Source organism: Gadus macrocephalus, chromosome 15, assembly GCF_031168955.1.
Source record: "Gadus macrocephalus chromosome 15, ASM3116895v1".
NCBI classification, from domain to species: Eukaryota; Metazoa; Chordata; class Actinopteri; order Gadiformes; family Gadidae; genus Gadus; species Gadus macrocephalus.
Window position 1 is genome coordinate 622,496 of NC_082396.1, and position 18,625 is coordinate 641,120.

Consider the following 18,625-nt stretch of genomic DNA (forward strand, 5'->3'; position numbering starts at 1 on the left):
TTATCTGCAAAAGATAATCTCCAGATTACTGCAAATAAAACCTAAACTGAAAGAATAAGCAGATAGACGAGAAATATCATCCAAAAAGTATTGAATAATAAGATTCAGTCTATAACTTAATATATATGTATGTATATATATATATATGTATACATATATGTATATATATGTGTATATATATATGTGTATATATATATGTGTATATATATATGTATATGTATATATGTTTTTAAAACTAAATTGACGCGTCAACCTTCAGTCGTCCAGCAGAGGGCAGTAACTGGCATTTCAGGCGTGTGCAAACGGTCCACCATCTTCAAACTAATAAGCAAATGACTGGGATGGAAGTAAAAGGTTATGACTAACTCTTTAATTTATTTTTCTACATTTAAACTTGCTAATATTCACTAGCGGGTATTGAAAGACCAAACGTCAAAAGTTATGTAAAGGCTATTTACCAATCATAGAAAGAAATCAGGAGATTTGCCAACCAAAACACGAGTAACATGGCATGCCATGCATAATAAAGCGTTGAAATTTCCAATATTAGTTAGAATGTAGGCCAACACTCACGACTTTAGGACAACGTTCCACCACCATCATGTTTGCACACTGTGAATTGGTTTAGATTTGCGCATGCGTACCCAGAGGTAGTTGGGGATTTAATTTCAGATCTGTAGAGACCTACAGACGAAATCATCGAATGAGCGTAGGATTGTAAAATAACCTCTTACAATCCTAATGTAAGGAGTTGGTAAAGGATAAAAGACTGCAAGTTTTGTATGTTGTTGCACGTTTGGTCAACGTTGGTTCTATTAAACGGAGCGTCCCGGTAGAGACTGTAGCCAACCATTGGGCGTCAGAGGACTGGCTGCAGCTCTCTTCACGCTGGTGCTCCGCGGAGCCGGACACTTAAGAATTGAAGCAAGTTCGGATGTGGCAAGCAAACTGCACAAGAATGCATAACATAGCAGACTGGATCTCAGGTAAGATTAAAGAGATTGTAAATTAATCGTTTAGTTTCGTTGAATTTATTTCACAGAAGTTATAATTTATTTGTCCGATTTTATTTGGTTTCATTAAATAGAGATGTATTTTGTAAACCGTTTTGCAATGCAAGTAAGAGTATTGCAGTGAGCTGTAGTCCATAAAAAAATCACAAGGGACCCGAACGAGAAGATCATCCCATGTCAGATGGATTTACACGTGACGTAAACATAGCATCCCGACCCGAACGACAAGTGCTGAGCTGTCACAATTATCACTCACTGGGCACTTTAACGACAGGGTTGATTTGCCATTATTAAAATGCTTTCACCTCATTATATGATCGTCAGCGTTTGTATGTATGATTAAATGGATTTCAGGACTTTCTCTCTCTGGTATGTGGGGGTTTAGGCACTGTCATGGGGGGCTGTGTCGGGAGAAACCAGATGGATGGACGGGGCACCACGGGCAGCGCGACTCGCAGCAAAAAGAGTGGCGGTAAGACACACCTTGTGTGAAGGACACCGTCAGCCTGTGTTCAACCCGCTGCTCCAAGAACACATTTGATTGGATTAGATTAGATTAGTTTAGATGAGGTTCAACTATCATGTGCTGTGCTGCAAATACGGCACGGTGGAATGCGTCCAACCTGACAGAAAATAAATAAAGTAAAGCAAATTAAGTCAAGTAGCAATCGTGAGGTATATTTTTACGCCATAACCAGTATGTTTGTGGTCTAGCCCCGAAGCGTTACGATGCAGTTTCATTGAACTGAATTGTCTCTGTGGCTGTCATTAACTCTGGTTGCCTGCAGGTGTAAAAAGTTTCAGGCTTTCTGGATTAGCAGCCGTACCTGTAATTAGGACGAACCCAGACCCAAGCTTTATTTAAAGATCTCCGTCTGCAACCGATGCATAGCAACCGTTATCCCCTTGACCCCATGGACAGAGACCATAATGATGGGTTTGGGGGATGCAATTCTTAAAATGATTTGTGTTGATACAGAATCTGTGGCATATCCTTGCTATTAAAAGTAAACTGTGTTTAAGTATGTGTTGGGTACATCAAAGTGTCCTGTTTAGACTCTTTCTGAATATACTGGTACACACAAATATATTTAGGCTATTTGACCAATTCTCTTTCTCCAATAACTGAATGGAGTCGTCCATTTTCATACAAAGGTGCTTTCATCTTCCAAAATCCATTTTGCATTTCAAAGACAACTTCAACACATACAATTCATCCTTTCCCTTTCTGCCCCATCCTGCCAACAAAGGCAGTCCTCAAAGCTTTGAAACTGAGGATGGCTTGTGGGGGGCTCAGCTTCCAGCTGAATGTATTCATCCAGAAAAAGGTTTATGTCTATTAATAGGGGTTCCATACTGCCTTGGGGGCATTTCTAGCACAGGACTTTAAATAGAGCAGGATTAGGATCTTGAGTAACTGCTCCATCTTCTGTACAGGGACACTCAAATTAGACTTGTGTCGTCTCTCGTCCCCACTGACCTGAAGTTGTTGCTTTGGATGGTTCTTGTTATGAGAGTGGGTAAAAGAGGATACGTCTTAATGAACCAGGGAAGTACTACGAGGCAGACAACCTCCAGCTCAAGGTGCCGCACCTTGAGGATTTAGCCCGTTAGCCTGAGCTCTTGGCCTTAATCAGCCTCTTGTTTGGCTACAGTCAGGACAGTGTTGTTGGTCACCAGTGTTGTTGACAGCAGTGTGGTTCACCGGCCTGGAGTATAGAGCGGTTTTTGCAGCTGTTTTGAATTGCCGTTACGCCTCGGCCATGGGAGTGACGACCTCCAGGGACCACAGATACCATCAGGCTGCGGACCGACCCTTTAAGGGCTTAAGGTCACTGAAATGTAAGTAGTTTGTGTTCAGACGTGACGTCTGTGCCCATCAGATTTTGATGGTACTTAATTCAGATTCTGATCAGATAAAATGTAAAGCGTGTTTGGATTTGATAGTCTTAGTATTGTTTAATATTGGATTTTACTGTATGCAGATTATTTGCATTTTCCTCTGCCCTTTTTTTTTTTCATATTTGAAGAAAATGTCAATTGTTTCTTTCAGCCTTTGCCTCCTGAATCCACTTAACTTTACCTTTGATATCCAGTTAGTTATTAAGTGTTAGTTAAGTGATACTTGGATACCAATTGAGGTGATTCGTAGATAATTATTAGGAGCTTTGCTCCTCATGTCCGGCAGTATGGCAGCACACAGACTTACAGTATATCCTTTATTTTGATGTGATCTATGGATAAGAGTTGGGTATCCTTAATGGACGATACATTTGTTGCTGTCGGCATTCATACATCACATGAGGTCTGCTGCCAAAATGTGGACTAAACTGTTGTTCCTTTGATTTTGGATTTTTTTAAATCTACACAGGGCTTTCTTGCAAAATAGTTTCTTATCTCATCGAGACTTCCTGTTTAAATAACGGGAAAAGGGTTGGACCTAAAGTAATGCTATCACAATTCTGCAATGTAGTTGCAGATATTGAAAGTGGTACCATTTCCTGGAGGTAGACCTATTTATACCCGGGGCTTTATATCCTGATCCTGCGGTTGATTTCGATGTATCCAGGATACCAATCATGGTTGTTATGATCCAACCCGGTATCACGCGATTGCGTGCTCCTGCGCACGAACGTTAATCTATTGAAGCGTGTTCCAGAGCACGATAGTCCGACTTTTTGCGTGTTACGCAGAACAAAATGTAAACCAATGCATTCTGAATGGGAGTGTTCTAAGACAATTAACTAAACGGTACGAGAGAGAGGGAAAGAGAGAGAGGGAGGGACAGAGAGAGAGAGAGAGAGAGAGAGAGAGAGAGCGAGAGAGAGAGAGAGAGAGAGAGCAAGAGAGAGCAAGGGAGAGAGAGAGCGAGAGAGGCTTCAGAAAGGGTGTGCGCAGATAGTACAGTGCACCCTAGTTATGTTTATGCCAAAACCACAAATGCTATATGTATATGTATATATATATATATATATATATATATATATATATATATATATATATATATATATATATATTGCCTAATTATATATATTGCCTATATATATGTATAGGCTATATATAATTAGGCTATAATTATATTATTTAGCGTGTAATGAGACAATCTATAGCCAAATTGTCGAAGATGCCCGAGAATCTCCGGGGATATCAGCATGGGAAATCGGCGAATCAGACCCATGAACCTATAAAGAAAGACGTCATCTCAAGCGGGAGAGAACGTTTGCGGTGCTGGTTTGTGTCACGTAAATACAGGGCTCTCATGTCTCATGCATTCGGCGTGAGACACACGCAATTCAACCCATGCACACGCTTGAACCTGTGCCGTGTTCCAATACCCGTACTGTCCGTACTTACTAGCCAAAATTTGAGTACGCAGTACGTTCCAATTCAGATCCGGCGAAAAGAAGTATACTTCAAGGACCCGGATGCCGTACTCAAAACGGGCTAATCCTGAAGTGTGGATCGAAGGACACTCCCCGTACTCAACGGCAGCCATCTTAGCTACGTAGCGGAAGAGGCGGAGCCAGGCTGAGCCAAAGTCGGCGCATTTTCCACATAGCCTGCATTAATAGAGTCATTTTGTAGTTTTTATAGTTTTTATAGCTGCTAGGCGTAAAGAGTTCACCGTTCAAAGCGGGATGTTTATTGCGGGGGAGGAGCCACGGCGGCAGTCGTGATCGTAATTTCCGGTTAGTGCACCACGGAGTACTCGATTTGGAACAGCACTCACATCTGAAAAAATAACGTAGTAGATAGTGCGGATAGTATACTTCCTTTAAGTATACTCATGGAAGTACGGGTATGGTCTCACGGAAATACGTGACACTGTCACGTTATTTAATCTATTGAAACGTGATCAGGGACACGTAGGCCTATTTTCTAAATTTTGTATTTCAATTGGAAGTAGGCTATTTGTCGTGTCACTAAGCATGACTTCCAAACTAAGGTTCTGTCCGGGAGCGTTCTCCCTAATGTCCCTTATGGAGCTCCGTACAGATATAATTGTCTTAGAACACTCCCATTCAGAATGCATTGGTTTACATTTCGTTCTGTGTAACACGCAAAAAGTCGGACTATCGTGCTCTGGAACACGCTTCAATAGATTAACGTTCGTGCGCAGGAGCACGCAATCGCGTGATACCGGGTTGCAACCACACACACACACTCACACATACACACACACACACACAACCTCTTGCAGGCAGACTCAGAATCTTGAGCCCATTTATTAGGGAACAGGTGTTATCGGGATTCCATCACTGCATTCCCAGAATCCTGCATTGTGAAAGTCTTCCCTTTTTTTTTTAAATGTACAATGGCATTTTATTCTACATACAAAACAACCATAGTATTTTTCAGGAGTCCACGACCACCCTGCCCGTTTTGACACACAAAAGTAATTTGACACTTCTGGGATGAGCCAATGATTCATCTGTTTGGAAGGTTTTGTTGGAGACAAACAAAGAATCTTCAGGCAACAGATGTGACAGCTGTGACTGCTCTCTCTCTCCTTTGTCTGCTGGGTCCTCTGTGTTTGCCTACCTGCTACAGGTAGCCAGTGGGCGGGGCTGAGAGGCTTGTCAGCTGATGAGGTGCACCTTTGCAGGTCTGCCACGCAGGCTGTAGCCAGTCTCTCTCTCTTTCCACAGAGGCAGGTGGGCTTGGGTTCTGTTTAGGGTGGTTCCTTAAGGTTTTGGACCTTTGGATTGGTTCCATGTTTTGTTTTATGTTAACACTATTCAACATCCCCACAGCACACTTTCCACTGCCCATATACATAGGCTAGTCGAAAGAATTGTGTGTTTGGTCAGTAGTTCAGTTGGTTGGTCACATATGTTGGTTTGCTGTTCAGGTTTGGTTTGTTGCATTTTGTTTGGGTATTTCCAACATGGTAAAGATGGTTTGTTGTTCCCAGTATTTGTTTTGTCTGTCTGGGTAAGTTTCCTCCGTTCTGGCTCGGTCGGTCCTTGTGATTTTGGTACTGGTTTTCTGTCCAAACCATATCATCGCACATTTTCCAATCTTGCATACGCTACACTAATCCCTTTACAGATTTCATGATACTTACTTTATTCTAATAAATAACTTTATCCCTTATCATGTGTGGATCCCGATCTTTGCTCTGACCCGAGCCTCGTCTTAATGCAGCCAAGGAGATGGAAGAGCGTTATGAATAATTATTAGATGATTGTGTTGTACAATGAAAGACAGTAAAGATTCAATATGAATGGCAAAATAAGGATGGGATTTTATTTGAACAATAAAATATGTGTTGGGCAAATTATAGAGAGGCTGAGATTATAGATTTCATATTCAAAAGGCGAAGGGGTGAAAAAATTTAAGAAATATATTTAAGAAATATAGGCCTACTCAAAGCCCAAATCATTGATATCATACCCTATCCAATAATAAAGAAATTTGAATTTGAATGGTAACAATTCCGTAAAATCCTCGTCCTCGTTTTGAACGTCTCACTCATGGCCGTTCAGTGTGTGTTCAGTGTGTTCTTTCTGATTAGCTCTTAATTGAGATCACCTGTCACGCACCCCTCTATAAAGGTGAACACAAAGGGTTTGGTTTACTTTTCGCATCGGCCTCTGTCAATCGAGGTTGAGTTTAGTGAGGGTTGAAAGTTTTCGATCTAGATTGCAGATCACTATTGTCACTTTATACAAACTGAAAGTATGCGTTGTTGCGTGTTTGTTTTTGTGGGCATTTGACTGAACAGCCCAGACAAATATTGCTACCAACATGGCACTTCGAAACAGACCACCGCAGTGAGTAAAAGTTATTTTCCTTTATTAAATGTTGACGTTTTTGGACCGTCTCCTCAGACACAAGCCATCAGTATCCCTGCTCTTTGCACCTTGACATGCATGTCGCCGCTGTTTGTTAACCTAGCTTTGCTGATTTGTATCTTGTGATGTGTGTGTGTTTTTCTTAACAGGCGTTAGATGATCTATGGGGGGGCCCCCTTTGGGCCCCCCCATACCAACTTAGTCTTCAAAGGAATCTAGTGCCATGGGACTCCAGTGTCTTCAAAACATCCTCGGAATACATGTGTATGAATGGTCCACCGAAGGGTTGATCTGGAAGCCACCACGGTCCACGCAGTAATCTGCTGCGTGGGCCGTAGTGGCTTCCAGAGCCATCTTTCGGTCTTGGTCAGGATTTGTTACAGTTGCCCTTCAATGTAGCAGGCTACGGGTTTCTGAAGAAGCCTGCTTTACGTAGCATTGGAGTACAAATATTGTGCAAAATGCTCATGTAATTGCACTAGCACTAGTAACCTGTAGATTAGCTTAGTTTAACGTCATTCCGTGCTGTCTCTGTCAAATGTGTGGCTTACTTTAAGTCCACAAGGCCCTCTGGTAAACCATGTTGGAACACCCCTGGACAAGGTGATTAGTCACTGGGTGTGTGCTAAAGTTTTGTTCCATTTTTCACTAGTTGGTTAAGGTTTGGTAGAATTGTTTGGATGCTAGCGACGTGATGGCGTATGTACAAGAGCCTACCGTGGCCAGGCCACAGTTGCGACGGCCACGGCCAGATGGCCTAGTGTGAGTGCAACCTTGATTGCATTTGTATACTGTTTACCATTGGATGTTTATGCAATTTGGCTTTATTCATCCGCAGTAAAGCTGCATTTGACTATTCCAGGGTCGTTTTGTACAGGCTTTCAATTCACCATGTTGACTAGTTTGTGGGATGTTTTTTTTTTCTTGCTTACAATCCAACGGTTGTGACCACTTATGCAACTGGGCTGTGAACCTTGCAATTCTAGTTGCATATTTGTACACGCAAGCTTGTCCATTTCTATCGCCATCACTAACACTAGCTTCAGCATTTCCTTGTAGGCTATTAGCTGACTTGTGTATTGGAGCGATGATTTGGTTTGATTTTAAGATGCTTGAAAACCTAAAATAAAGCAAAATGCGTGTCTGGTGTGCAAGAGCCAATTTGTTGGCTTGCAGTAGTCGAGGAGTTGCCGTAGGTCGTAAGCCATCTGGAGGTTGTGGCAATGGAGGCTTTTGGTAGATCTGCCATCCAAGAAAGGTTAATTCTTCTGAAGCATGATTAATAGTTTAGTAAATTGAATCTATTAATATAGAACTATAAAATCCAAGACTGCAGCCAGTAACTTGGATCGCAATATGTGGAAAGTATTAGTCTTCATTTGTAACAGAATAATTAACATGACTAACTGGGTTGCTTCCATTTTCTAACTAGGGGGACTTGACTGGTGAGTCTACTGGATTAATCAGTAGCGGTACTTTGCCCAACAGATTTGATGGCATGACTACAGGGTGACAAAGACTATTATTCCCTGCCTATCAAAAGAGACTTCTAAAACATATCTGCTAGAACAGTTCCTATACTTTTTGTATAATTTGGTCATGCTGCAAATTTACTTTTTGTAGTTGCTCCATATTTAGTTCTTTGACAGCCTCACCTGCTAGAAAAGTCTATTCAAATCGGCTAAATATAATGAACTAAATTAATAGCCATGAAATGTTGTCACTCATACTAATGGCAAATACCCTCTTTCAGTTGGTGGTTCAACACTGATGTCTCTCTAGGCTTGAGGGAGAGCTCACAAGTAAATTACACGAATGTCCTGGAGCAATTGGGAATACACTTTTATTTAGTCTACCTGACCAGGGACATCTTTGAACTATAGGTCACCTAACCCAAACTTTTCACTCTTGTTAGGTTGTCCTTTTCTCTTGTTTTAACCAGAAAGGGCTGAAATATCAACATTTCAGGTATTCTGTTTGGATAATGTGCAAAACTTGTGGCTTCACTAATAAAAAAAATTAACAAATGTATTTTTCTTAATGTGGTTAAACTATTTAAAGATTTGTATGCAAAATATTTCTGCTCAATTTGTGGTCAATGAAACTCTGAAATTTTTTAATTTGATAAAGCACAACTATGGGTTAAAGGTATTTGCTTTGGGCATCTTTAGATATTTTTAGAATCTAGCTCCATTGCCGTTAGAAATGGTGTCTCCCAGTACTGCAAAGTGCTTCCACAAGTTTAAAAAAGAATGGACAGAAAAGGAACTGCCAACTAAATCTATTTAACATGGGTAGAAAGTTTCCATGGAAGCTCTTGGCTGCTGGTTCCCAACACAGCTCCACTGTTAGCCTGTGACCTTGCGTTTAACTTTTTTCGACTTTTGGTGACTTTCACAAAAGAGAAATGAACTGGTTAATACAATAAACAAGACATTTCATGGTACCATTTTGAACTGTTTGTGGATATTGCATTAAATCCATATGCTTGAAACTTTTCAATAATGCATATCAACAAAACAATGGAATGAAAAATATAGTTCAAGCAATTTGTGGGACTTGGCTGCTTTTACATTATTACTCATTTTGGGGGTTATTTCAGTCTCTCCAACCTGCAGGTCGTGCGCAGAATCATGTGAATGGGAATATTCTATAAATGTCTTGATATCATCTTTCTTCTCAACACTTCTGCTGCAGCCGCTGTTGAAGCGTATGAGTCCTTTGAGACCCCCTTTGATAAAAGGGGTTCTCAAATGTTGACCCTCAGTCACCTATTGCATCACTTCCTTTAGGGCTTCGGCCTCCTAATTGATCATTATAGTATAATTGAATGCCCTCTTTCATATATATGATACCTCCACCACTGGGACGTGGCAACAATTCTCCAAATCCATATGGGGGGGATGCTTGTGGACAGTCGGGGTGTATACTCGACATAAATAGGAAGCAAACTCATCTCAAATGAGTGACATCTCACAAATATTTATTTAATAAATTGTTTCAATTTATAATAATCCAAAATCCGTTGGCTTTTTGTCGAGGGAATCCAGGGCGACGCTCACTTCCGGGTTGGCCAACATACGTCATCCCTCCACCACTCTACTGTAAAAACACATGTTCAAGTTGAATGAGAATAATAATAATAATTCTGCCATAGTATTTATTTAAGGGGGGGGGGGGGGATACAAGTCTTTTGGCCATTTGTAGTGTTGATCAGCAGAGAAATAATTTGTCCGCAAAGACGGTGACGTCGCTTAGCAACGGTAGACGCTGGGGTAGACAAGTCACCGGACTACTACCCATGCAAGTGAACGGAGCGTTCCACGGCATTGAGAAGACCCGTGTAATAAAGGCCTATAATATTTCTGTTTATGGCATAGATTTCTCCTCAGATTAGGCCAATAAACCAATGGTAAAATAAAAATAAAAACGCTCGATCAAAGGCCCGGCCCGAGTATAGTGGTGGGAAATATCGGCCCGACCCGGCCCGCGTCGGGCTCGGGCTCGGGCAGAGAATCTAAACACTGACTGGAACTACTTAGCAGGTGTCTGTAGGGCTATATCAGGAGTTAATGCACGCACTGCAGCCAATCAGAATCAGAGTATTCCCCCAGACCGTGGTCTAAACAATATTATTCACGAGTTATAAACAACCCCTACACATCAATATTAATGGTAACCCTGTGGAAATTGCCATAAGTGAGAGACACAATTTCGCACGTTGAGCACACAGTTGTGTGCAGTGCCGCTGCTAGCTATTTTGGGGCCCTAAGCATAACTCCTTTATGGGCGCCCCCCCCCCCCCCCCCCGAATTCCCCCTACCCCCTGCGCTGAATTGTTGAGGGGGGGGGTGGTAGCGAACAGTTGTTGACGGGGGGGGGGAGCATACGTGGCCGTGTGCAACTCCTAACACTATGGGCTGGTGGATAATTCAATATTTATTTATTTTTTATTGCCATGGGCCCCCCCTCTGCCTTGGGCCCCCCCCACAACTGTCTCACTTTCCCCCGCAGTCCGTCAGGTATTGGAATGTCCAATATCTTTTAAATTAAATAGTTATCCATAAATACAAACTTAAAACCAGAAGTATACAAGTAAGAATTTTTATTTATTTATTTTTTGGGGCCCCCCTCAGGACTTGAGGCCCTACGCGCAGCGCGTAGTGCGCGTTATGGGAGCGGCGGCACTGGTTGTGTGACTCGTTTATTTAGTAAGAGAGAAACGGGAAATCAAAACGTGCTGAAGGTAAACAAATCCCGCATGGGCTCTGACGTCATGAGATGCTCGTAATCCTTAAAAGGGACAGCGATCCCTGAACCACCAAGACAGTAAACGACATGCCTAACACAATTGAAAGAACAACACATAACAAAATACTGTAGGTGAATTATGTTACACTCACTACAACCCATTAAATACGGTATGATTTCTAGATGTCATGGCAACGTCCGCTCGCGACACTGGACTTGCGATCGAGGCATCGACGCGGACGTTCATTCACATAGCCAAAAACAAGAGAATAGATGGCTAGATAAAATAAACATCAAGACATACAATTCTAAAAAGAACAGATGAAGCAGCTACCCTTTTTTCCTTCGCGGTTTGCCTACAGAGCAGCGCACCTGCATTTAATATAGGCCTATCCGTGTATTGTCACAATTTCTCAGTATCAAAGGTGAAAGTAGAAACGGGTGGCCAAAAGCTGTCATATTGTTAGTTATCACAGACAATTTTAAGTAGAAACGGGTGGCCAAAAGCTGTCATTTGTTAGTTATCACAGACAATTTTCAACAATGAATGATCTGTACGGAGCTCCATAAGGGACATCAGGGAGAACGCTCCTGGACAGAACCTTAGTTTGGAAGTCATGCTTAGTGACACGACAAATAGCCTACTTCCAATTGAAATACAAAATTTAGAAAATAGGCCTACGTGTCCCTGATCACGTTTCAATAGATTAAATAACGTGACAGTGTCACGTATTTTCGTGAGACCATACCCGTACTTCCATGAGTATACTTAAAGGAAGTATACTATCCGCACTATCTACTACGTTATTTTTTCAGATGTGAGTGCTGTTCCAAATCGAGTACTCCGTGGTGCACTAACCGGAAATTACGATCACGACTGCCGCCGTGGCTCCTCCCCCGCAATAAACATCCCGCTTTGAACGGTGAACTCTTTACGCCTAGCAGCTATAAAAACTACAAAATGACTCTATTAATGCAGGCTATGTGGAAAATGCGCCTCGGCTCAGCCTGGCTCCGCCTCTTCCGCTACGTAGCTAAGATGGCTGCCGTTGAGTACGGGGAGTGTCCTTCGATCCACACTTCAGGATTAGCCCGTTTTGAGTACGGCATCCGGGTCCTTGAAGTATACTTCTTTTCGCCGGATCTTACTCAAATTTTGGCTAGTAAGTACGGACAGTACGGGTATTGGAACACGGCACAGGTTCGAGCGTGTGCATGGGTTGAATTGCGTGTGTCTCACGCCGAATGCATGAGACATGAGAGCCCTGTACTTACGTGACACAAACCAGCACCGCAAACGTTCTCTCCCGCTTTTCTTTATAGGTTCATGGGTCTGATTCGCCGATTTCCCATGCTGATATCCCCGAAGATTCTCAGGCATCTTCGACAATTTGGCTATAGATTGTCTCATTACACGCTAAATAATATAATTATAGCCTAATTATATATATAGCCTATACATATATATAGGCAATATATATAATTAGGCAATATATATATATATATACATATAGCATTTGTGGTTTTGGCATAAACATAACTAGGGTGCACTGTAGGCCTACTATCTGCGCACACCCTTTCTGAAGCCTCTCTCGCTCTCTCTCTCTCTCTGTCCCTCCCTCTCTCTCTTTCTCTCTCTCGTACCGTTTTGTGGAGCACGTTAATTGTCTTAGAACACTCCCATTCAGAATGCATTGGTTTACATTTCGTTCTGTGTAACACGCAAAAAGTCGGACTATCGTGCTCTGGAACACGCTTCAATAGATTAACGTTCGTGCGCAGGAGCACGCAATCGCGTGATACCGGGTTGTATGATCATAACTATGGTGACGTCTCAACTCGAGAAGGCATGACGTCTGAATGACTATATTTAGTCCTCCATTCAATGTTTCTCGAGCCGAAGGGAATTATTATTTTCCGTCAGTGAGAGGTAACCAGTTTATTTGGAGATATCCGCTCATTTCTCCAGCTCTCTGAAAGCTACCTGCGTGTTCTTCAACCACATTGACTTAGTGTGCCTCTCAGGGAGGGATTGATTCCTCCCACAACTGTGGGAGGATTGCATATTCCTGATATGTTAGTCATCCGGAATGGCTAGCGGAACACATCACATGAACGCAATCCCTGGAGCCAACGCAACCCTTTAAACTGGACATGGAGTAGTCATTTAATCTAAGAAAATAACAATTTGCCATGGGAGAATAATTTAATTCTCTAAAATCTTTTGTTGTAACCTTTAACAGATTTTACCACAAATGTGCTTCAGTCCACCAAAACAAAGCTATTCCACATTCTGTGAGATTCATCTGGTAGTAGTTCTCCATCTGATGGTTAAGCCTTAGCACACAGATGCATGTCATCCCGGAGTGCTTTGTTCTCCCCCTTCACCTACTTCTCCAACCCGAGCTTATCTCCCCTACCCACGTCTCACGGGCTGCAGCGCAGCTCCGTTCTGTTGTGTGGAACCTGATTATGGCCTGTAATCCAGCAGCATGGGATTGTTGTTCAGCCACTCACACCCAGGAGAGCCGGTCACTGGATTAATCCACTGCTGCTGCACTATAAATAATGTCTTTATTGTGGATCAAAGTGACCTTACTGGGTGTGCTGAGAGATTACTCTCAAAGCATCTCTGGGTCTTATGTCTGGCTGGGTCTTGACTTGCTTTATATTCGTACCTGGAGAATGAGATTGAACACGGCTTGGTTCCAGTTCTTCCTCTTTCCTTCTCCCTTTCACACGGGTTTCATCACATAGGAAGGTGAAAAATAACATGTTTACAGAATTATCTTTTAGATCCTACAAATCCTAGTAATCCACCTAACTGCGTTTACCCCGGGTTAACCTAAATCTCTGAGCAGGACCACTGGAAACAATAAAGACCAGACAGAATGTGAGGCCGTATCGCTGTGGGATATCATCATGATGTACTCACTACCACTCCCTCAAACGACGGACTGTGGTTGGTCGAGGTCTGGGGTTGAAGGTAACCACTGCCTGAGTCGGGACGGCTCTCATGACCTCCTGGACCTCTCTGACCCCCTCCCTTCAGGCCGGAACGAGCCCCTGAGGAAGGAGGGCCCGCCGTGGAAGAGTGAGGTCCCGATGACGGAGGGCCAGCTGCGGGGCAAGAGGGACGAGTTCTGGGACACGGCGCCGGCCTTCGACGGCAGGAAGGAGATCTGGGACGCCCTCAGGGCGGCGGCGCTGGCCGTGGAGGTCAACGACCTGGGGCTGGCCCAGGCCATCGTGGACGGAGCCTGTATTACCCTGCCCCATGGTACACACACACGCACGCACGCACGCACACGCACGCACGCACACGCACGCACGCACACGCACGCACGCACACGCACACTGTGGGCAAAAACCTGTGTATATTGGTTGTGTTGAGATTAATCTCGCCATAGTTACGCAACTGTAACCAGGCCATCCGTCTCGATGGCACACACACACACACACACACACACACACACACACACACACACACACACACACACACAAATCTCAACCGGGATTGGCAAAGACCTGTGCATATTGGTTGTGTTCAGATTAATGTCGCCATGGTTACGCAACTGTCACCAGGCCCTCCGTCTCTGTACCATAGGGACATGGCAGAGAGAGGGTTGGATGGGTAAATCCGCCATCCTGATTGGATGTTCAAGTTCATCTTTTACTGTTGCCACCTTCCCGAGTCCAAAGTTGATAACTTCATATAAATATAAATAATATGAAAAAGCTCACGGACTGTTGGCACCGACTGTGATGTCACCCTTCTCCTCTTCCCCCTCGGCAGGTTCCCTCACAGAGAGCTACGATGAACTGGGCAACCGCTACCAGCTGCCCGCGTACACGCTCGCCCCCCCCGTCAACCTCCTCACAGAAACCACCTGCAGCAAAGACCTGTCCCCTGCCTCAGAGACCCCCGCCCCGGCCCCCCCGCCCAAACAGGAGTTCCAGCTCCGGGTTCGGCTGTCCAGCGGTAGGAAGCACCCTCGTTATCTGTCTGGACCCCTGGCCCCACTCATTAATACCATCAGGAGAACGCACTGGGCTCAGGAGAACGCACTGGGCTCAGGAGAACACACTCAGTAGAACACACTGGGCTCAGTAGAACACACTGGGCTCAGGAGAACACACTCAGTAGAACACACTGGGCTCAGTAGAACACACTGGGCTCAGGAGAACACACTCAGTAGAACACACTGGGCTCAGTAGAACACACTGGGCTCAGTAGAACACACTGGGCTCAGTAGAACACTGGGCTCAGGAGAACACTGGGCTCAGTAGAACACACTGGGCTCAGTAGAACACACTCAGTAGAACACACTCAGTAGAACACTGGGCTCAGTAGAACACACTGGGCTCAGTAGAACACACTGGGCTCAGTAGAACACACTGGGCTCAGTAGAACACACTGGGCTCAGTAGAACACACTCATTAGAACACACTGGGCTCAGTAGAACACACTGGGCTCAGTAGAACACACTGGGCTCCGTAGAACACACTGGGCTCAGTAGAACACACTGGGCTCAGTAGAACACACTGGGCTCAGTAGAACACTGGGCTCAGGAGAACACACTGGGCTCAGTAGAACACACTGGGCTCAGTAGCACACACTGGGCTCAGTAGAACACACTGGGCTCAGTAGAACACACTGGGCTCAGTAGCACACACTGGGCTCAGTAGAACACACTGGGCTCAGTAGAACACACTGGGCTCAGTAGAACACACTGGGCTCAGTAGAACACACTCAGTAGAACACTGGGCTCAGTAGAACACACTCAGTAGAACACACTGGGCTCAGTAGAACACACTGGGCTCAGTAGAACACACTCAGTAGAACACACTGGGCTCAGGAGAACACACTCAGTAGAACACACTGGGCTCAGTAGAACACACTGGGCTCAGTAGAACACACTGGGCTCAGTAGAACACACTCAGTAGAACACTGGGCTCAGTAGAACACTGGGCTCAGTAGAACACTGGGCTCAGTAGAACACACTCAGTAGAACACACTCAGTAGAACACTGGGCTCAGTAGAACACTGGTCTCAGTAGAACACTGGGCTCAGTAGAACACACTCAGTAGAACACACTGGGCTCAGGAGAACACACTCAGTAGAACACTGGGCTGAGACGTCCCATCCTGTCTCTTGTGGAATGTGAATGTGAAATATAATTTGGACACTGACACAACAACCAAGCATTGCAAAAAAAGTAACACATATCCAAAAGATGAAAATCAACACCTTGAGATGTAAATATGTACTCATAAATTAACATTTTCTTGGCTTTGCTTTGATTGTTTACAGCAGGGGTGTCAAACTCATTTTAGCTCAGGGGCCACATGGAGGAAAATCTATTCCCAAGTGGGCCGGACCGGTAAAAATATGGTATAATTATGTAAAATGAAACATGCTGTGAGCACACCAAACACAGGTTTCCCATTTACTTCCGTGAATAAAAAGGACGATGACCATTTTTCTTGTAAAACTCTGCACTGTGTCCACTTTTCGTCTTTTTGACAAAGACATTTTGGGGCAATGAGAGTGCCAAAGTGCATAATGTTGGAAGTATAAGGCAGAACGACAAGGTAGCTCCGTGCTAGCTGCACTACCTGTTTATACTTGCTCCCTGCTCAGCCCCGGTATAAAGTTTGCTTGCTTAACATAATTGCTATTGCGACTTCTAGTGGACACATTAAGAATAGCAGTTTCTTTCATTGAAAAATAGCAGATCATTTTACGTTACATTCCAAAGCGACTTCCAGTTACACACAATTGTCCAGTAGTTCAATGTACAACAAATTAATCAGTGCCAGTCAATGCAATTCATGTAATGCTAGGAAGGATTTTTATAAAAAAAAATATAATTTTCTTTATAATTTATTATTATTATTTATTTTTTTTACAATACTGTACTTCACAAAATCATCTCGCGGGCCGGATTAAACCCGTTCGCGGGCCTGATCCGGCCCGCGGGCCGTACGTTTGACACCCCTGGTTTACAGCCTCACTTATGAGTATATGTTGATAATAGACTGCCTTTCAGTCTGATGTCTGAGTGATAAACCAGTCGTTAAAGCCTATTGTTCTTCCATCTTCCCCAGGCGAGGACCTGCGTGTGACGGCCACCATGGCCGACTCCATCTGGGAGCTGAAGGGGAGGCTGCAGGCGCAGCACGAGATCGACGTGTCCCATCAGCGCTGGTTCTTCTCTGGGAAGCTGCTCACCGACAAGACCCGGCTACAGGACACCAAGGTCCAGAAGGACTTTGTCGTCCAGGTGATCGTCAACCAACCCCCTGCGGTCACCACCGGCTAAAGGCCTAGCTATGGTTCCACATTGACGCAGCGCGAGGGGGTTAGAGGACCCTTACGTCCTTGCGGACCCTCTTTGTGTACCCCGCAAGGGCCTGACGTGCGCCTCGTAAAAATGTTAACCTTGTGTCGAGGCGACGCAGCAGCAACGGCTGTGATTGGTCCGCTCACTAAAACCCGACGCAGAACCAAAACAGGTTCACGACTGCGAAGTCGTGAAGTGACTTTGTGGTCATTGCGTTGCGTCAACGTGGAAACATAACTGAGCCTTACCTGAGGAGGGCTGTGTTAGGGGGGGGAGGGGGGGCGGGTTGATGGCAGAGATGATGGCTGGAAGAAAAGAGGCCAGGCTGAGCATTATCATAAAGGTGCATTTATATTCCAGCAGTGGATGCAGCTAACTTTTGTGTACATTTTTGTATTCAAAGTGGTTTATCTTTCTTTTCTTTTTGTAATTCTCCTTTTTATATCTTTCCTTTTCTCCAAACTAAAATAGGTGTAAAAAAAAAAAGCACTGAACAATATTGTCGTTGAAATGGTAGAATTGGGAGATTCTTATGCTTGTCATTTTCAACATAAGGCCTCACCACTACACTGAGCTGGCTTGGAATTATTATTTGTTCACATGTGCCCTCCTTTTTGTTCTGCTTTCTGTCCCTGTGTTATCATTGACACAACATGGTGGGTGTCCGGTTTTCTGTAGGTTTATTTATACGTTCTGTATGTTGAATTGAGAAGCGTTTAGAATAAACAATGCATTAAACACCATCTCAATTTGACATTTGACCATGTAAATATGTAAAATAGATTAAGAGTGAACATGCTGTATTTCACAATTGTATATTTCGATTTTTTTAAGTGGTATACTTTCTCAAGTATGTTGCTGAATTTATTTATTTTTTATTTCACAATTGCTGCATTTAAAGATGTTATGCTCAACTTTGTATGTAGGCCTACCATGGGGTATATTATACCAAGATGCTACTTGTGCAAAACTGAATTGTGAATAAAACATGTAAATTTACCTAATTTATTTTCGTATTGTATTATTATTTTGAGCTGTATATGTGCGGGGGTTGTTGCATCAAAATAACTAGAAATGTATTTCCTGCAAAAAACGAGTGCTGCTGTGCAAAGTGAGGTTGAAAATATGTTTTAGTAAAGCCACTTGGTTAAGACGTAAACTCAACCCTACTACTGAACCCCTGAAATCTCCAATAAATACGTTATAATACAGTATC

General features: G+C 43.6%; 1 protein-coding gene across 2 annotated transcripts; it reads left to right on the plus strand.

The window, feature by feature from the left end:
* Positions 1–617: 617 nt before the first annotated feature.
* Positions 618–18,413, plus strand: ubtd1a (ubiquitin domain containing 1a). 2 transcript variants are annotated; one of them, XM_060074088.1, is made up of 5 exons: positions 618–986; positions 1,399–1,485; positions 14,115–14,342; positions 14,859–15,044; positions 17,174–18,413. In XM_060074088.1, exons 1-5 carry the CDS (start codon positions 935–937, stop codon positions 17,386–17,388), a joined length of 768 nt encoding a protein of 255 aa, XP_059930071.1. In that variant the 5' UTR covers positions 618–934; the 3' UTR covers positions 17,389–18,413. The 2 variants fall into 2 exon arrangements, with proteins under 2 accessions (XP_059930071.1, XP_059930072.1); XM_060074089.1 differs by lacking the exons at positions 618–986; positions 1,399–1,485 and adding an exon at positions 1,505–2,855.
* The last annotated feature ends 212 nt before the right edge of the window (positions 18,414–18,625 follow it).